This window comes from Vulpes vulpes, chromosome 14, assembly GCF_048418805.1.
Source record: "Vulpes vulpes isolate BD-2025 chromosome 14, VulVul3, whole genome shotgun sequence".
NCBI classification, from domain to species: domain Eukaryota; kingdom Metazoa; phylum Chordata; class Mammalia; order Carnivora; family Canidae; genus Vulpes; species Vulpes vulpes.
Window position 1 is genome coordinate 80,352,503 of NC_132793.1, and position 21,306 is coordinate 80,373,808.

Consider the following 21,306-nt stretch of genomic DNA (forward strand, 5'->3'; position numbering starts at 1 on the left):
GGGCAGAATGCAACCTGGAATCACCCTGGGAGGTGCCCAGTGTTAAGAGGAAAGATGTAGAAGGAAATGTAGAGTTATCCTTTAAGAATTGGGAAGGACTTTTGTAGCAAAGAGAGATCTTTCATTGTTTTGTCTTCATTGATTCTAATGGAAATTCAGCCATCATTCTTTTTGTTCTGTATGAAATGCCTTTCCCCCCCTCTGGCTGCATTTAATATTTCATAATTTTTTGTTTTGTTTTGTTTTCTGCGGTTTGGCTAAGATGTGTATGTATTTTTTTGCCCCATCCTCTTGGGATACACTTAACTTTCTTGTATCTCTGGCTTGATATTTTCCCCTGCCACCAAATTTGGAAATGTGTTAACTATTTTTTCCTGTTCTGTTCTCATTTTGTTCTTTGCTAAGAAAGATTATTAAATGAGTTTCTGTTTGTTTTGTAGGTCTTTTTCTTTTAGTTAATTATCTTGGATAATTGTATTGGTTTTTTTTCAGGGTCAGGCTGTCTGCTTTGTGGGGTCTTAATTTGCCATCTAAGAAATTCTTTATTTTGTATTTTCAGATCTCATATTTCCATTTGGATTCTTACTTTATACTTCTATAGCTCTCCTGACAGTTTGTATCTCTCCACTCTTTATTTTTTACTGTATGTATATTTACAACATATTCCTGATAGTTATATTAAATTTCTTGTTTGGTAATTTTAACACCTGGGCCAGCTGTCAGTCTGCTACTATTTGGGTGTTTTTTTTTCTGATTATAATCAGTTATTGGTTTTGCTTCTTCACATATCTACAGTTGTTAATATATTCTAAATGTTTTAGATACTACATTGTATTGGTGCTGTGTCCTGCAGCATTTTCTGGAGAATGTAGCATTTTATTCTCATAGATAGTTCATTATCTGACCTTTCTCCTCAATCTTTTGGAGACTTGGCTCTAGAATTTTTGTGGTGGTTTTTGTTTTGCACTTAGGCCTTGGTTTCTGTATTCTAATTCCTCAGGAGATAGAATCTTTTCCAAAGGTTCAGTGGAAACCTCTATACTTTGACCAATTCTATCTAACTTGGTTGGACTGGGGCCTCAGACTGTCTCCCTAACACTGGGCAGCTATAGAATCCCTCTAGCCTTCCAGCAATTCCTTACGCTTGGTTCTTCAGGGTCTCACAAATGCTCAGTTTTGGAATAAGTCAATAATTTGGGATAGTCTGTGTGCACATTTTATGATTTCTCCCTCACTTCTAATTGCTCTGGCAAGACTGAATTCCAGCCTCTGACTGTAGTCTAATAATACTGCCCTGTCTGCTTGCTTACTGGCTTCCCCCATGGTCAAGGGTTATACCTTATTCCCCCATGGTCAAAGGTTATACGGCCAAGGCTTTGGCTGTTCTCCAGGACCTTCAAACAGTTTTTGAAAATAGTTTGTCCAGAATTCATAGTTATTATCAGTAGAGGCTTAGTCCAGTGCACTCTCACTCCCCTTTACCAGAACTCCTGGTTCAGTCCAGTTGAGAATTGTAAGCTTTCAAGATGAAGCCTGTCACTTATGAGTTATTCACACTTCACAGCAAACCCTTGGTTTTTGATACTTCCTAAGCTTAAGCCTTAAGGGAGTTCTCAGTTTCTTCTTAATTTCTTCCTCAAATGCTCAGTTTATAAAAATAGTAAGTCATAGGCCCCCTGAGAGTAACTGGAGATGAGGAGCAGAAAGTTCAAATAGTTGAGGGAAAGAGTGTGTACTGGGGGTAGGGAGTCCCAAATGTAGACTCCAGAAATGCATACATTCATTGATTGATTATAATTTGTTTCCCAATCTTCTTTATTTACTTTTTTTTTTTTTTTTTTACCATGTTTAACTCTCAGAGCGGTTTTTTTTTTTTTTTTTTAACCCATGAATCGTTAAGAGTTGATTTGATGGTATATGAGATAATTCTGTGTCCTCTCTGGCTTATCTTAGGAAAAGAGCAGGAGACTGTGGACACTGCCTGATCATGGGGAAGGGGTCAGGGACTCCTTTCTCCCCATCCAGCCCCACTCACTCTGCATTTAATTTGCTCAGCTTGTTTCCCACTCAGAGTGGCTGTGAAGTTTTCTTGAATGGACATTGATAATTGGCTAATTTACTGTGTGCTGTGTATGCTGAAGCAGGAGTTATTTGACCATCACATCTTTCCTCTGCATTAAACTATGAAAGTTGTCGTGGTGTTAAGACGTTTTATCCATTCATTTAAAAACTGTGAGTTTTCCATACTTCTGTATTGCATTTCATAGAAGTTCAAAAATATTATTTTTTTATTTTAAAAGGTTATTTATTTATATATATATTTTAAAGATTTTATTTATTTATTCATGAGAGACACAGAGAGGCAGAGACATAGGCAGAGGGAGAAGCAGGTTTCTGCAGGGAGCCTGATGTGGCACTCGATTCCAGGACTCCAGTATCACGCCCTGAGCCGAAGGCAGATGCTTAACCGCTGCTGAGCCACCCAGGCATCCCCTTTATTTATTTTCTTAAAGTAGGCTCCAGGGTCGCCTGGGTAGCTCAGTGGTTGAGTATCTGCCTTCAGCTCAAGGCGTGATCCCGGAGTTCTAGGATCGGTACTGCATCGGGCTCCCCACAGGGAACCTGCCTCTCCCTCTGCCTGTCTCTGCCTCTCTCTCTGTGCCTCTCATGAATAAATAAATAAAATCTTTGAAAAAAAAATAAAGTAGGCTTCACACCCAAAGTAGAGTTTGAACTCATGACTTCACCATCAAGGGCTGCATGCCCTACCAACTGAGCCAGCCAGGGACCCCAGTCTCTTGACTTTTATAAACCTCCCAGCTCCATTCTCATTTGTCCAGGCTGCGGCGCTGGCTGTGTGTCAGTGTTTGGCTGTTGAGTCTACTCATCCATCGAGCCCAGTGTTTGAAGACTGCAGCTCCAGTGAGGCCACAACTCCTGTCCCTGTGCAGCATGTTCGCCCTGTCAGAGCGAAGAAGCGCAAACAATCACCTGCCCCTGCTCTGCCTATTGTGGTTCAGCTCATGGAAATGGGATTTCCTAGAAGGAACATAGAGTTTGCACTTAAGTCACTCCCTGGTGCCTCTGGGAATGCTGCTGGCTTGCCAGGTATATAATTTTCCTTGTGGGTGCTTCACTCAGTGTGCCCACACATTAGTTTGTAGATTTATCTTGAAATGCTAATGTCAGCAGCCTGCAGGCAGGCTGGTACTGTGGATCCTCACTGAGTGCACGGTGTGTGCTTGCTTGTAGGAGTGGAGGCCTTGGTTGGGTGGCTGCTGGACCATGCTGATGCGCAGGTCACAGATCTCTCGGATGCAGACACAGGGTCTGAAGAATGTTCAGATGAGGAGGTGGTGGAGGATGTGGATGATGTAGCCTACGCTGTGGTCAGTGTCTCCTGTGTGGTTGCCCCACTGCCTGTGTTAACCTGTCCTGTGCTCTGGGTTTCCTGCATGCTGTTCCATGGGGCCTCTCTGCAGTTCTGCTGTGCATGTAGTGAACCTGCTAAGTGCTAACTGGGTTTTCTGTGCCTTAATTACTTTAGTTTCGAAGCAGACCCTTGTTCCAACATCTAGTGATGTTGGGTAGAATATACTATATTTAAAAAACATGTTTTATATGACATAATGACTTCTAATTTAAGTAAATCATTTCATGGGATTAATGTGGAAATGTCAAATTTTCTATAGTTGTATCTTTTTATATTTGTTCTGCTTACTATATTTAATATTTTTAAAATGAATTTTATAGTGAAAATACAGCATAGTATTTCATACTTTATTTTTTAATATTACATACTTTTTTAAGTAGGTTTATTTGGGTCACAATTTTTAAAAAATATATTTATCTTTTATAGTCTACTGGTGCTGTTGTAACAGAGAGCCAGACATACAAAAAACGAGCTGATTTCTTGAGTAATGATGATTATGCTGTGTATGTGAGAGAGAATATTCAGGTGAGTAAATGTTTAAGCCTGGAGCTTTGCTCAGATTTTCAGTCAGCAAATGTTTGAGCATCTTAGAAACTCAGAAGCCTGGTGGGGGAGGGCACAGCACCCAGCAGCAGGGAGGCCACTGTCACTGGAGCAGAAGACTGAGGAGGAACAGAAGATGAATACACAAAGAGTGCCAGAGCCAGACACACAAAGGTGCTTTCTGTACAGTGACATGGCACAGAGACATGTGCTTCTCAGTTATTCCTATTTTGGACACTTTTAAAAATATATTTTTGCTTGTTTTTCTTATATCATTCTTACTTCCATCTAAGTCTTAAAAATCTATTTAGACTTTTTTATATAGTCCTTTATGTATCTTCAATCCTTTATTTTCTTGTTTTAATTCTTTTCTAGTTAGTACTTCAGAGAAAATACCAGAAATCATCTCCTTTCATCTGTAAACATGTCAGTATTTATTTGTAATAGATAAAGGACCCCCCCCCCCCCCCCCCCCGTCAAGTAAGCTGTATTCCCAGCATGGGGCTTGAACTCACAACCCCAGTATCGAGAGTCTTATGTTCTACTGGGTGAGCCAGCCAAGCACTCTGATAAAGGATTTGTTTTTAGCTTAACAACATTACTGTTACCTAATGTTAACTAACAAAATATATAATAATTCCATAATATCATCTTATAGCCAATGGTTGCTCAGATTTTCCCAGTTGTCTCAGAAATTGCTTTTTGAATTTGAATATAAACAGGGCCATACACCTTACGTTTGAGTGATGTCTTTTTGAAGTGTCTCTTAACCTGGAACAGTTTTCCCTCCTTTTTCCCCCTCCTTTTCATGTCATTTATTGTGGCTAAACTTTGTTGGATCACATATTCCTCCCTCCTCTGCATCTCCTGTAAAATCAGAATAAGGTCTGGTGGAATGGGGGGAGTTGTTGGACTCAGGCAGTGTCTTAGACACAAATGCATCATATGGATCAGCATCCAGTGTTGTTGGTTTGGTCTGGTTAGTCTACTCCCATCTGTTAAGAAGTAGTCTATCCACTTTGGTGCTTTGATAGCCATTTGTGTCATCACCCAGACTCATCATGAGGGGTTGTACAGTAGTGGTTTTCTAACTTTGTCATGGTTTCCAAATTTATTAGTTAAATTTTTTTCTTTCAAGACTTCTTTTTATTTATTTATTTTTATTTTTTAAAGAGTTTTTTTTTTTTTTTTAAGATTTATTTATTTATTTATTTACGATAGAGAGAGAGAGAGAGAGAGAGAGGCAGAGACACAGGAGGAGGGAGAAGCAGGCTCCATGTTGGGAGCCCGACATGGGACTCGATCCCAGGACTCCAGGATTGCGCCCTGGGCCAAAGGCAGGCGCTAAACTGCTGAGCCACCCAGAGATCCCCGAAGACTTCTTTTTTAAATCAACTGTAGCTTGTAATATAGTTTATGTAGGAAAGGCAGAATAAATGCTTCTTTTGTTTTTGTTTTGCTTTGCTTTATCAATTTTCAGAATGGTGAATTGGTGCTATGGAACTTACAAAGGTGACTGAGAAACTTTGCTTATTATCATTGTGTTGAATTTATTGGCTGATATGGATCTGATGTGTTTCAGCTATTATTCCTGCTGATCAGGTTGTTCTTTTGAGTGAACACTTTGATCTTTGAGAGTTCACTTGCTTTATGACACAAGTTGATCCATGTTCATCTTATATATTTCCTGCCCCAGACATTGAGCCAGCCAGTTTTCCTAAAGAGCCCTGGTTCTGTTTAGTGTAAAATGACTTGAGAGTACATCCTTTTTTAGAAATAGAATAATGCTCCTTATAATTGTTCATCTTATCTATACAGTGAATTGGATTTTTACTTTAATTTTAATCTTAGGTGGGAATGATGGTTAGATGCTGTCGAACATATGAAGAAGTGTGTGAAGGAGATGTGGGCAAGGTTATCAAATTGGATAGAGATGGATTACATGACCTCAATGTGCAGTGTGATTGGCAGCAGAAAGGAGGCACTTACTGGGTTAGGTATATTCATGTGGAACTTATAGGTGAGTACATTCTTGAGTAAGTTCTTCTGCTTTTTCTGAAGTAGAGAGAGTTCTCAGGAATAAATACTAATTATAGTTTACTTATTGTAATCTCTAGGCTATCCTCCACCAAGTTCTCCTTCTCACATAAAGATTGGTGATAAAGTTCGTGTCAAATCTTCAGTCACCACACCAAAATACAAGTGGGGATCTGTGACTCATCAAAGTGTGGGGATTGTGAAAGGTAATATTATCCAGGCAATAAAATTCCAAATGTTAACTTTTTATCAGCTAATGTAATATACTCATTTTTTTGTTGTTCTTCAATAGCAAAGGAAAACAAGTCTGGAGAAAGTCTATGATATATAAATAGCTTTTTTTTTTTTTTTTTTGCTTCTCAGTGGTCTCTAGACCAGGAACACACCTATAGTTGAACCCAATCAAGTTTATTAACTCACTACCACTCGGGAGGATGCATATCCTCAAAAATGGGATGTCTCCATAGTGGGTATAACCAGGGACTAATGGGGTTTGCATTGGATATTTTGGGGGAGGATTCAAGGGAATAGGGTAATTCTAAGAATGAGTGTTTTAATAAATATTAATCTATAAGGCAGAAAAAATGGAATTAGGATGAAGTTAATGGTTGTCAAGGAAGCAGTTCATACTAACCAAGATTGGGGAAGAAAGGTTTGGGAGGGTGTCTGGTTGTGTTTGTGGTTTGGATTAGATTTGAACTTGATCAGACTGAGTAAAGAGTGGTTTTGCTTTTGTATTGATCTATCACAGTCCCGGGTAACCTTGTTTGATGTTGGTGTTCTGTAAACTTGTTCAGTCATTCTGCCAAATGGCCTATATGTCAGTGTCTGGCCAACCCCCTCAGTCGGGAATTGTTTCTCTCTCTCTCTCTCTTTCTCTCTCTCTCATGCTCTCTCTCTGCTATATAAAAATTTAGGACTAAATTTAAGAAATGGAAATATGCAAATAGTGGGGGTTAGGAACTGGAAACAAAATTCTTTTCAGTTTATATTTAATGTGCTATTATTGAGATTTCAAATCAAACACATGGTATACTTTAAAAGATGTGCTGTGTCCATTTTAACAATTGCATGAGAATTAAAAATGCATGTGTTTTTATTTTAAACTCTTCCAAGGCCATAAAGAGATCCTGTTTTGTTTTGTTTGAACTTTGTACAAAACTCTCTTACTATTGAATAGTTTGGATTAGAAAGACATGGTCATAATAGTGGTGCTTCCCAGTGTGGGGGAATGCGAGAATGTCTCAGGTTACATAAGAACGAATGGCTTATTTAACATTTTACTTTAGTTTAACATTTCTCTTAAGACGTTCTTAAAAGCTTTATAAATTAAAACACACATAAATTTTAAAAATGAGAACTTGGTTCAGAAGTTAGCGTTTTGAGTAGCAGAGTGTACTTACCAAAGGACAAGAGATCTCTTAACATTATTCTTGTGATTTTTATTTCCTAATACTAAATGGAGTTTTTAACTTGATGTAATTAAAAACAAAGAAACATTGTAGAAAATGTCAATCATACACAGAAATAGAGAATATAGCAAAATGAGCCTCCATGTGCCCATCACCTGGCTTTAATAGTTGGCAACCCCTGGCCTAAGTTAATTCCTTCCCTTGATTATTTTGAAGTCAATCCCTGATTGACATCATGTGTTAGTTCATCCATAAATCTTAGTATGTCTCTCTAAAAGAGAAGTACTCTCTGTAAAACATAAATAACTACAATATAATTATCACATGATTAGATATAGTTTTAATTTTAACATAAGTTTTTTTCCTTGGTGACCAAGATGTTTCAGCAATTTCTATTGTGTTCTAGCTTTCAGTGCAAATGGAAAAGATGTCATTGTTGACTTTCCTCAGCAGTCACACTGGACTGGGCTGTTGTCAGAAATGGAGTTGGTGCCTAGTGTTCATCCTGGGGTTACGTGAGTTAATTTTTATATTGCTAGATTTGTTTGGGAGGAATGGTTTTCTTTGGGATTAAATTTAATAAATTACCTTAATTTGGGATCCCTGGGTGGCGCAGCGGTTTGGCGCCTGCCTTTGGCCCAGGGCGCGATCCTGGAGACCCGGTATCGAATCCCATGTCAGGCTCCTGGTGCATGGAGCCTGCTTCTCCCTCTGCCTGTGTCTCTGCCTCTCTCTCTCTCTCTCTCTCTGTGTGACTATCATAAATAAATAAAAATTAAAAAAAAAAGATTTAAAAAAAATAAATAAATTACCTTAATTTAAGAAATGACCATATTTTTTTTCTTACTAACCCAATGGTTGTTTTAAAAATAGGTGTGATGGCTGTCAGATGTTTCCTATCAATGGATCTAGATTCAAATGCAGAAACTGTGATGACTTTGATTTTTGTGAAACCTGTTTCAAGACCAGAAAACACAACACTAGACATACATTTGGCAGAATAAATGAACCAGGTATGGTAGAATGGTTATGCTCTTTTTCATTAAAATATTATTGAAATCATCATTGTGCACACACATTATTTAGTTTGGTCTTTAAAGTTTATCTTTATATGGTGAGCACTGCACGGTGTACACAATAAAACAGGAAAGATGGTCTTACACACTTGAAACCTTGCTCTTTTTTTTTTCAAGCAATGAGGGTCTATGGAAATTAGAATAACATGGTTTGTTTGGTTGTATTTCCATAAAGAATATTAAAAGGGTCTCAAGAAACTAATAAATGTTTTGTTGCATTGGGTGTAGAATTGGATAGATGGAGAGAGTCTGCATGTCTTTTATTATATCTTTTTTTTTTATTGTGGCAGAATATGTACAACACAGAATTTGCCATTTTAAATCACTTTGAAGTGTGCAATTCAGAGAATGTTGCACAACCATTACCACTATGTATTTCCAAAACTTGTTGATGACTATAGGCAGAAACTGTACCATTAAGCGATAATTCCCCATTTTCCCCTTTCCCAGTCCCTGGCAACCTCCAGTCTGCTTCCTGTGTCCATAAATTTGATGACACTGGGTGCCATGTATAGGTGGAACCAAAATTTGCCTTTTAGTGTCTGGCTTATTTTACTTAGGATTATGTCTCCAGGGCTTATCCCATGTTGTAGCATGTGTCAGAACTTCATTTCTTTATGGCTTAATATTTCATACATAGCACATGTTGTTTATCCATTCATCTATTAACAAACATTTGGATTGTTTCCACCTTTCAGCTATTATGGATAATGTTATTGTGAACATTGGTGTACAAATCTGTTTGAGTTCATGTTTTTAAAATTGGGAGTGGAATTATAGGCTCATAAGGTAGTTCTTTGAGGAAGCACCAAAATGTTTTCCACATTGGCTCTACCAATTTTATATTCCCACCAGCAGTGTATAAGGGTTCCTCTTTCTCCATGTCCTCACCAACATTTGTTATTTTTCATTTTTTAAAAAATTATACCCATCCTAATGGGTGAGAAGTATTATCTTATGATTTTGATTTGAGTTTCCCTAATGACAAATGACATTGAGCCTCTTTTCATGTCATTTTGGCCATTTGTGTATCTTTTTTTTTGGGGGGGGGGGGGATATGTGTGTAAGTCCATTGCTCATTTTTGAACTTTTGATGTTAAGTTATAGGAGTTCTTTAAATATTCTGTGCATTGAACCCTATCAGATGATTTGCAAATATTTCATTTCATCCCATTATTTGGGTTGTTTTTTCACTTTCTTGATAGGATTCAGTGACGCGTAAATTTTTAATTTTAATGAAGTCCATTTTATCTGTTGTGTCTTTTGTGGCCAGTGTGTTTGGTCTCATATTTGCTTTCAGTGTCCATTTAAGAGACCATTGCTAAAGGTCATGAAGATTAGCACCTGTTTTTCTTTCTAGGAGGTTATAATTTTAGCTCTTAAACTTAGGTTTTGGTCCATTTTGAGTTAATTTTTGTACATGGTATAGTGTAAAAGTTCAATTTCATTCTTATACAAAATGTGTGCTTCCAGTTTCCCAACACTATTTATTGAAAAGATTGTCCTTTCACCATTGAATAGTCTGGGCACTCTTTTTGAAAATCAATTGACCATAGATGTGAGAATTTATTTTTGGGTTTGCAGTTCTGTTCTTTTGGTCTTTTTGCCTATGCTTATGACAGTAGTGAACCATGTGTTGTGGTTATGTTAGCTTTGTAGTAAGTTTTGAAATTGGGAAATGTGAATCCTTCAGATTTTTTTTTTTTTCAAGCTTGTTTTGGCTATTTCCTTTGAAATTCAGTATAACTCTGGGGATGGATTTTTCTACTTTGGTAAAGCAGTATTTTTATAAGAATTGCATTGAATTCATATGTTGATTTGGGCAGAATTGTTATTTTAATAATATTAAGTTCTCCAATCCATGAGCAAGGGATATCTTTTCCATTTACTTAGACTTTCTTTCAGCAGTTTTTCTTACAGCAATGTTTTGTGATTTTTCAGTGTACAAGTCTTGTGCCTTCTGGATTAAATGTATTGCTAAGTATTTTTTATGCCATATTAAATGGAATTCTTAATTTCTCTTTTGGAATGTTTGTTGCTAGTATATAGGTATATACACTACACTTCAATACATTTTGTGTGTTGAATTAATATCCAGCAACTTGGCTGAATTTATTTATTGTCACTGACAATTTTTTTTGTGTTTGTTTTTTCTACATATAAGATCATGTTATCTATGAACCAAGATGGTTTTACTTCTTCCTTTCCAATCTGAATGCCTTATATTATTTTTCCCTGCTTTAGCTAGTTCTTCTAGTACTAAGTTGAATAGAAGTAGAAAAAGTGGGCATCCTTGTTTTGCTCCTGAATTTAGGAGGAAAGGTTTCATTCTTTCACATTGAGTATAATGTTAGCTGTGGGTTTTTCCATAAATAGCCCTTCAATCAAGTTGAGGAAATTCCTGTCTAGTCCTAATTCGTATTTTTTTCTTATCTTATGTGGGAGATTTGTAGAATCTAGGATTATATCTCCTTTTCAAGGCTAACTTAGAATTATTTCTTTTTTTCTTGATGGGCCTGCTGTGGGTTTATCAGTTTAGTTAGTCTTTTCAGAGAGACAAATTTTAGCTTTTTTTTTTTTTTTTTTTTTGCTATTTCTTGTATCTTTATTATTTCTTTTTCCTATGGAGTTTGGGTTTAGATTGATTATTTTCATCCTATCTTCTTGAGGTTAGTACTGTCTCATTTTCTCACTGTCTTTTCTAATACATAAATTTAAAATTTTTAATTTGTCTTTAAGCAAATCTTAAGGTGTATCCTGCAATACTGCTATGTAGTGATATTTCATTATTTCAGGTTATTTTTTAAATTCCATTAAAATTATTTTTTTGTATTCATTGGTTTTTAAAGTTTCAAACATATCAGAAATTTTACTGGTTTCTGCTTTGCATTCAGAGTATGTGATTTACCTTTGACACTTTGAAACTTGTATATGGTCATATAATTTCTATATGCTGAGATTTTATAAATGCTTTATATGTGCCTAAAAGAATGTCTCTTGCAGTTCTGTGGTAAAGTTAGTGTTTGCTTAATGTATCTTTATTTATTTACTTAATTTTAAAGATTATTTATTTTAGAGAGAGAAAAGAGAGCACTGTGGAGGGGGAAGGGTCAGAAGGAGAGGGAAAATCTTAAGCAGACTCCCTGCTGAATACAAGTCCTGAGATCATGACCTGAGCTGAAATCAAGTGTCTGTCCTTTAACCAGCTGAGCCACCAGCTGCCCCTTAGTGCATCTTTTTTTAGCCTTCTACCCTCAATCATTCTGTATTCTTGTAAATTTTATAATTTCTTATAAGTTGTAAATAGTTTAAAATTCCAGTATGATAATGTTGTTTTTTTTTTAATGTTGGTCTTTTATATGGATCATTTAGGTATTTACATTAAGACAATTACTGATGTATTTTTATTTAAATTGAAAACTTCTCAGTGTTTATTTGTCCTTCCTGTTTTCTGTTCCTCTTTCTACATTCCATCTTTATTTTTTTATTGTTGTTAAAGATTTCATTTATTTATTTTTGTGAGAGAAAGAGAGAGCTTGCATATACAAGCAAGGACAAGTTGGGGAGAGGAGCAAAGGGAGAAGAAGACTCCCCACTGAGCAGGAAGCCCAATGTGGTACATGATCCCAGGGACCTGGATCATGACCTGAGCTGAAGGCAGATGCTTAACCAACTGAGCCACCCAGGCACCCTACATATCATCTTTCTTTGGATTGATATTTTTTTAATTAGTTAACACTCGAGCACCCCCTCCCTCCCATTTTGGCTTAGAAATTACACACATTTTTAGTATATATTTCATCTATATGAGTAGTATATTTGTTACATTTTTAGTATTATTAATAGTTACTCAAGATATTAAAACATCCACCTTTTGACTTACCAAAATCTAATATTTAGTATTTTTACTTTCTTTTAAGCAATGCAAGGACCTTAGTTCTCTTTAACTTTATTTAGCCTCTAATTTAAATTACCATGTTCTTATTGTGTTTTACAATTTTATACATGCACATTTTTAACCATATAATATTGTTATATACAGCCAGTATGTTAGATTTTTTCACATAACCTAGTATTTCAATTTTTTTAGTTTTTCTCTATCATTTTTTTCTATCATTTTTCTCTTGCCTGAAGAATAGCCTTTAATACTTTCCTTAATGCATCTGTGGTTATGAATTACGTTTTTGTGTGTATGAAAATTTCTTATTTCTTCTTCATTCGAGAAGAATGTTTTTGTTAGGAATTTTCTTTAAAAATGCTATTCCATTGTTATTCGGTTTATAATATTTCTGTTAAGGTCAGCAGGAAGTATAGTTATTGCTCCATTAAAGCTAATCAGTTTTTGTATTTCCTCTTAGCTGTTTTTGAGATACTGTTTTGTTTTTACCTTACACAAATTTTACATGTGCATAAAAGTGTGTTTCTTTTTATTTATCTTCCTTGAGGTTAGGACTATTTACTTTTATTTTCTTTATTTTTTTTCTAGCTTTGTTTAACTATAATTGAAGTATAACATTGTGTAAGCTTAAGATGTACATTGTGATGATTTTATATATATATATATATATATAATATATATATATATTGCAAAATAATTACCACAATGAGGTTAGTTGTTAGTTAACAGATCCATCACGTGTGTGTTTTGGGGAGGTAAGAACATCTAAGATCTACGCTCAGCAACATTCGAAACAGAGCTTTTTAAATCTGTGGCTTGATATCTTTTGTCAGTTCTGGAAATTTTTTAGTCAGTATTTCTTCAAACATCATGTCCTGTTTTCTATTTTTGGGATTCCTTTCACCTGTGTCTGATCTTCTCTCCATCCTGTAAGTCTTTCAGTTCTCTGCTGAAATATTCAGTGACTTATATTTTCAAATCTAAGTAAGTATGGTTATTTTAAAACCTGTGTCTTACAACTCTAATCTGGAGACTCTGTGGATCTCTTTCTGTTGTCTCATACTTCTAGTAGTTTTTTTAGTCATGTTTTCTAGTCTCATATGCCATTATGTAGTGGACATTATATTTAAAAAATTATTTCTTGAATCAGTTTGTGGCCTAAGATATTCTCTAGAGATTATGGGGGGAGAGGGTTGGTCTTCTAGATAATTGAGGTAAATAACTATCTGGGCTCACCTCAGTCTAGTGTCATTGATTGAGAGGATTTCATGCTAAGCCATAATCTGTAAAAACAAACAGCACTGCACAATTTACCCTTCCTCTGGGGATTTTCCCTGTTGGGATCCCAGCCCAAAATGCGGGCTTTTTTTTATGGCTATCCCTTTCTCTCCTGGTGCGCTCTGGACTCCAATTCCTGGTCCTCCCCTCCCTTCCCCAAGGCTTTCAAAAGTAGTATGATTTTTTTTTTTTCCTTTGTAAGTTCTCCTAACTGGCAGTTACCATCAGCGAAGAGTAGCCTCGGATATATACGGCATTGCTCATCTAGACATCTCTTTGTCTTAACCTTCCTCAGATTCTGGTCTTATAATTCTTTACCATCTTGTTATTTCTGATACTTATATGATTTATTCATCTTTAAGTATTTTATTTGCCTCCTCTAGTTGTCCTCTGTGGGAGGATGAAATTCCAGGTTTGCTGTTCATGGAATTGGAAACTCTTTACAGATTTGTTTTTGCTTTGCATTTGTAACAGCATTTTTTAAAAAAGATTTCATTCATTTATTTTAGGGAGAGAGAGCGTATGCATGCATATGCGCATGTGAAGGGGGAGGGAGAGGGAGAAAGAGAATCCTAAGCAGACTCCATGCTGAGCACAGGGCTTCATCTCAACCTTGAGATCATGACCTGAGCAGAAACTAAGAATTGGATACTTAACAGACTGGGCCACCCAGACGACCCTGTAACAGCATTTTTAATAAGAACATTTTTTTGTTAGCACTGTTAATTTAATAAGAATGTTTTTTGTTAGTATCCCCTCCCCCCCTTGGCTTCTATGTATCCCTCCATCTGGAAGTACATACGCTGTTGTTACTTGAGAATCAAGTAGAGTAAATCATAGCATTCTATGAACTTCATTTCATAAATTGGTGTAAGTTACACTGGGCTTTTTGAAGCTGTTTCAGGTATTTATTAGTTCTGTTTATCTGAGAGTGAGTGAGCTAGCCAGAGGTGAAGGAGGGTTGTGAGGAGGGGCAGAAGGAGAGGGAATGAGAGAGAATCTTTTTTTTTTTTTTTTTTTAAGATTTTATTTATTCATAGAGACAGAGAGAGGCAGAGACACAGGCAGAGGGAGAAGAAGGCTCCATACAGGAATCCTGACGTGGGACTCGATCCTGGGTCTCCAGGATCACACCCCAGGCTGCAGGTGGCGCTAAACCACTGCGCTACCGGGGCTGCCCTGAGAGAGAGAATCTTAAGCAGGCTCTCTACTAGGCTTGCTCTCTCAAGCCTGAGATCATGACCTGAGCCAAAATCAAGAGTCAGACACTGAACTGACTGAGCCACCCAGGTACCCTTATTAGTTCTTTTTAATTTGAAAACTTAACTATTTTCTTGAAGTAAGAAGCTCTTTACCGTTTAGTATTCTTTATTTCTTGGTTGGGAAGGTTTTGCTCTACATGTATTAACACCACCATTTTTTGACCACCATTAAATAGGACAGTCTGCAATATTCTGTGGCCGTTCAGGAAAACAGCTAAAGCGTTGTCACAGCAGTCAGCCAGGAATGCTGCTGGATAGCTGGTCCCGGATGGTAAAGAGCCTAAATGTGTCATCCTCTGTGAACCAGGCTTCTCGTCTTATTGATGGCAGTGAGCCCTGCTGGCAGTCATCTGGTTCGCAAGGAAAGGTAGGTGTTCCATTGGGATACTTCCAGAAATGCTTCTATTTAGATGATTTTATCTTCTAAGCTTCAAAATGAACTTTGAAAAAAACCTATTGAGTTATATTGTGATGGCACCTGTCAGTACTGATTTTGTATTTTAGTTCAGAATTATTTTTAAAGCAACTGAGTAATATACCATCCAGTTTTTTTTAAGATTCTATTTATTTATTCATGAGACATATACAGAGAGAGGTAGAAACATAGGCAGAGTAAGAAGCAGGCTCCATGCAGGAAGCCTGATGTGGGACTCAGTCCCCAAACCCAGGACCACGCCCTGAACCAAAGGCAGGCACCCAACTGCTGAGCCACCCAGGTGTCCCTATCCAGTTTTTATTGTCAGAGATTTTTAATGATATATGTAACAGATTTTATCTAACTGACCAATTGATACAGTGTGTAATAGGGTGCAGTTGTTTTCTGTTACTTTCCCACATAAAATGTATGAGTTCAGATTTTGCTTCTGGAAAGCAGTTTTTCTAACATATCTGAACAAATAGGTGTTGCTCTTCGGAATGTTATAATTGCATGCAAGTGTCTGAACTTATGGTCCAGCTTGGAGAGAGGGGCTGTGTTTCCATCTTGACTCTAGTATTTTTTATAACCCACCACTTGATGAGTATAAAGGCCCCTCCCCCCCAGATCAGGAGTCTATAAACACATCATTTCTGGGTTTAGAGTGAGACTTTCCTCTAATAAGTAGTGGAGTGGAATACTCCCCTCAGGCCATATTCTGTATTTATTTATTTATTAATTATTTTTTTATTAATAAATTTATTTTTTATTGGTGTTCAATTTGCCAACGTACAGAATAACATCCAGTGCTCATCCCGTCAAGTGCCCACCTCAGTGCCCGCCACCCAGTCACTCCCACCCCCCCTCCCTCCTCCCCTTCCACCACCTCTAGTTCGTTTCCCAGAGTTCAGTCTTCCAGGTACTGTCTCTCTTTCTGATATTTACCACTTATTTTTTTCTCCTTTCCCCTTTATTCCCTTTCACTATTTTTTATATTCCCCAAATGAATGACCATCATATTATGTATTTAGAAAATCTCATGTAGATTTGAGCTTTGGTGATACTATTTTCATGGCTAAAATATGGCTGAATTTTATAAATTGAGAATACATTTTTTTGTTTTTTTTTTTTTAAAGCATTGGATTCGTTTGGAGATTTTCCCAGATGTTCTTGTTCATAGATTAAAAATGATAGTTGATCCCGCTGACAGTAGCTACATGCCTTCCCTTGTGGTGGTGTCAGGTAATTGAATTAGTTTATTCAGCATCTTCTGTCATATGATACAACCACCTTTGTCTGATTTCTTTATCCCCTTTCCCCCCCCACCCCAGGTGGAAATTCCCTAAATAATCTAATTGAACTAAAGACAATCAATATTAACCCCACTGACACAACAGTGTCCCTTCTGAATGACTGCACAGAGGTAAGTAGGTGTTCTTTTTTGATAGTTTGCAAATGACAATGGAGATGACTTTTTTGACTGTCTCTATAATAACATTGAGGCTATTTTCCCCCTAAATTAAGTAATTACATTTAAAAATTTGACAGGTACATAACTTGAATTTGCTATTTATCAGATCAGCTTGAATAGGAAACAAAGTAAGTCTCATTCTCACCATCTTAGTAAGAAGTGAGGGGTAAAGCTCCTAGCAAAATTGTTACCAGGCACTTCAGAATACTCTTTGTAACCAGGACAGGATTGTTTTAATTGTGTATCTACTAATGTGTGATGGTTTTTTCTAACTGCACATGTGACACTAATACTGCTTTTTTGTTTTCATACCTGTTGACATCAAATGCTGAGCTATTGATCTGTTTTGATGCATTATAAGGTAATTTTCAAGATTGAATACAAGCTTCTTACAAATCTTGAAAATGCTATCTGAGAGATCAGTGAAGGTTCTTTTATGTAGTACCTCTATAATAAGGAGCAGTGAGACTTTCAATCTTCCCATAAATTTTTCTACTGAGATGTCAACACTATTTTAACAAATTGAATATTCTTCAAATAATAGCATCCATACTATTGTCTCATGAGGACTTACTTACTTGGTATGATAGTGGATAAAGATATTAAATAAAGAATTTTTATTGATCTAAAGTTAAGTATAAGTAAGTTTATTTTTAAATTATTAAATGTAGTTAGCCATTCATTATTATTATTAGGCTGCCTGCATAAGGCTGTCTGCATTTGCCTGCAGACAAATTCAAGGTGGTCCCAGTGTGTTACTTAAAACAAGCTGATACATAGCCATTAGGTTTGTAACTTGTTTCCAGTCTATGGGAATGTACCAACTCCTTTTCCCAAGGCAGAGAATCGATGATCTGACCTTTATTTCCAATCTTCAATAAATAGAATTATAGAACATCATTAATTCTTGTAAGTCATTGAACTATTTTATGATATACCAATTAGTTAATAATTATTACCAGTGGTGTTAATGAATAAACTGGTAAATTATTAAAATGAAAGATAATATTGAATTTTTCTGAAAAAGATACTATTGAATTTTCATGCATTTTATTGTTAACTCATTATTAGGTAACTGAAAGCAGCTTGTCTAAGGTCTTAATTATACTTCTAATGTATTTGTACTTTAAAAACTAGAGTTAATTAAATCAGTAACTGAGATTATTGTTCATAAAAGGTATATTGTCCAATAAATTGTCACATGACGTGTGAGAAATATGAAGCATTATGAGTAATTGGAAAACTCATGACCCACTCTCCGTTGCTCCAACCAATTTAAGAACTAGAATATTATCATTCATGGGAAGCCACTCGACATTCTAGCAGTCTTTCCTATAAAAATGGCTTATTATGGTAATTTTTTAACATAACCAAAAATAGAAAGTATACTGACTCCCCTACAAACCTTTGACCTATCTTCAGCAATCATCAACATTTTGTCAATTGTGTTTCATTGTCTCCTTCTGTAAGTCTATTTTTACATTCCTAGAATGTTTAAAAGCAAATCTGAGATACGATCTTATCCATATTGTGTACTTCAATATTAATCTCTAGCAAGGACTGAGAAAATGTAACCGCAATGCCATTATCACAGCTAACGGTTATTCTTTAATATCATACAATATTCAGTCAGTATATACATCTTCCCAATTATCTCATAAATATTTTTTTGCAGTTAGTTTATGTGCCTGCACTTTGTACTTCATTTAAGTCTTGATTCTCTTGGTTTTTTCCTTGCTAAAGAAGGAAATTGGTTTTTCTTTTCCTGTAGCATTTTTCATTTTTTAATTTGTCTTTTGCATCCCAGTGGTTTTGTTCCCACCTGTGCTTCCTGTGACATCATAGGTAGTAGATCTTGAGGTTTGATCAAATTCAGTTGAAGCAATAGGAAGTCACTTGAAGTATATGTGCTTCATGCTGCATTACTCTTTGTTCATAGGAAATGAAAGAATAGAGGAATACTGTAAATGCCAAGTAGTAGGATATGGGGCATTCTGCAGGACAAAGAACTATCCTTAACAAATGAATGTCAAGGCATAAAAGAGAGAGGTTGCATCCTATTTGGATCTTGATTTGAATAAGCCAACAATAGAAAAATGTTTATGAGAGGATCAGAAAAGTTAATCACTGGTAGCATATTAGATCTGTGAAATTATTGTTTTAGCTATGATAATAGTAATGTGGATATGTTTTTTAAAAGCCCATACTTGTTTGATACATACAGAAGTTATGAGACAACATGCTGCCTGGAAGTTTCTTATTATAATCCATATATGAGCAAAATTGCTTATATGTTGATCACTTGGAACTATGTGATAGTGTTGCAGTATACATATTTTTATTCTAAAAATTATGAAGGTGCTTAACTATCTGATATTTAATCTCTTTCCTAATACATCTTGATTCAAGGAAGCTTTTTTTTTTTTTTTTTTTTTGAGAGAGTGAGAGTGGGAGAGCCCATGTGCGTGAGCATGCAAGTGAGGGGGTGGGGGTGGTGGACAGGGGCAGAGGGAAAGAGAGAATCCCAAGTAGGCTTCACACCCAGTACAGATGTGGGGCTCAATCTCAGGATCCTGAGATCATGACCTGAGCTGAAATCAAGAATCAGATGCTTAACCTACTGAGCCACACACGTGCCCCTCAAGAAAGCTTTAAGACAAAAAGTTTCTAGTCATCCAGTAAGGCTATCATAGTTTCATTTTAGTAAGAAAATAAGTGTGAGACCAATGCCCTGGGTAGACATACTTGGTGATTAATGACTTCTTTTAAACTGTCCTCAAACATGACGGTATTAATTTTGCCTAACTTGCTTGATATTTCCAGAACTTAAGTAAAAGAGCTCTAGTTTTCTATGCATTCCATGTCTCAAATGTACTGCTCCCAGTTTAAGTATTTCATGTATTTGATTCTAAAAAGTCTGTAGCTTACTGTTTTTGTGTCTAGTATCACAGGTATATTGAAATTGCTATAAAGCAGTGCAGGAGTTCGGGAATTGATTGTAAAATCCATGGTCTTATCCTGCTGGGACGGATCCGTGCAGAGGAGGAAGATTTGGCTGCAGTTCCTTTCTTAGCCTCAGACAATGAAGAGGAAGAGGATGAGAAAGGCAACAGTGGGAGGTGAGAGCCATTTGTTACTGGTGGTGCTCATTCCAAAATTCTCACTTTCAAAAGTGAATATTTAATTAGACTGTATTCCATAATGAGAATAGTTTTATGTACTCAGGTAAATTTTAGTTTTTAAAACTTTAATTTTAGGAGAATGTTTAATGTAGAAACATATTGTATTTAGATAAATTTTAAAAAGAGGAAATAAAAATGTTGGATTTTTTTTTCTACCTGAAATATTGCAGCTAATATTTTGGTATATTACTTGTAGTTTTCTTTTTATCTGTCCCTAATTGTGTTTTCCTTTGAAATGGATATATGATATATATTTTACAGTTTTCTTTGCTAAAAATTTTACTGTTAACTTTAAAAAAGTTTATGATGATAAAATACATTATACATAAAACTTATCCTCTTAGCTATTTTTAACGGTCTGGTTCTGTGACATTAAGTACATTCACATCATTGTGCAATTATGGGCAACATTCATTTGCAAAATATCCATATCATTAGTCTTCTCTCATATAATTTTATTGAGCGCAGTATTTCATCTTATGACTATGTTCTCATTTTCTTAATTTGATAATTTGCAAGAGTGCTATAGTGATAACTATTACCATTTTCCTTCATCATCCATCTATTAAATACCTATTGTGGGCTAAACTGTTCTCCATCCTGTGAATGCTGTGGCAAATATGCAAAATAAGATAAGACAAACTCACACACATCAAGAGTGGCTTTCGATTGTGTAAAGTGCATGAAGAAGTTCATAGTGCTTTAAAAATCTAGAAAAAAGCATTGATTTGTCAGGAGAAAAAGGAAAACTCCCTCTAAAGGCATACTTTCAGGAAAAGTCAGAGTTTTCAAAGCAGAGGTATTTTTGGCAAGCAAATAGCATATACCAAGGATGAAGAAAGATATCTGCCCAGTTTCTGCATGTTTGCTCTTTTAAATTCTGTTTATAGAGGACTCATATGTACGGGGGGTTGTGTTCTGGGTCTTGTTCATGTCCCAGCAGAAAACAATGTAGATGATCTCTCTTCCTCAGATAAGTTGTATTTTCATAGCTAGATGGCTAAAAGTAAATTGCTAAGTCAAACGATATGCAAAATCAGTTGAATACGTGTTACTATTGTTCTGCTGCTGTAGCCTGGTCTTTGCAGATACACAAAGGAGGGAGGTACCATGCTAGCTGAGTTCTTCTAACCACTGCCTTTTGCAGTAAGTGCTTTTCTTTTAGAAATAGAGGAGTACTGCCTCTCACTGCTATTAAAGCACATCCTTTTAGTCATGAATGAATGGCAACTGTGATAATAAGTGAGACCATTCTAGGGTTCTGTGATCTTGGGTTTGGATTCTGTCTTGTTTTATTTT

At 36.0% G+C, this 21,306-nt stretch overlaps 1 protein-coding gene across 8 annotated transcripts in view; it reads left to right on the forward strand.

Annotated features, from left to right (window-relative positions):
* HERC2 (HECT and RLD domain containing E3 ubiquitin protein ligase 2) overlaps nt 1–21,306 on the forward strand; it is a 240,982-nt gene that overhangs the window by 136,249 nt on the left and 83,427 nt on the right. For all 8 annotated transcript variants that reach the window (XM_025982238.2, XM_025982239.2, XM_025982240.2 and 5 more), the window contains 11 exons: nt 2,841–3,108; nt 3,253–3,389; nt 3,860–3,958; nt 5,828–5,996; nt 6,094–6,219; nt 7,832–7,940; nt 8,299–8,438; nt 15,116–15,306; nt 16,491–16,596; nt 16,686–16,777; nt 19,769–19,944. In XM_025982238.2, the coding sequence (XP_025838023.1) occupies nt 2,841–3,108; nt 3,253–3,389; nt 3,860–3,958; nt 5,828–5,996; nt 6,094–6,219; nt 7,832–7,940; nt 8,299–8,438; nt 15,116–15,306; nt 16,491–16,596; nt 16,686–16,777; nt 19,769–19,944 (1,613 nt within the window). The remainder of the gene's footprint in view (nt 1–2,840; nt 3,109–3,252; nt 3,390–3,859; nt 3,959–5,827; nt 5,997–6,093; nt 6,220–7,831; nt 7,941–8,298; nt 8,439–15,115; nt 15,307–16,490; nt 16,597–16,685; nt 16,778–19,768; nt 19,945–21,306) is intronic.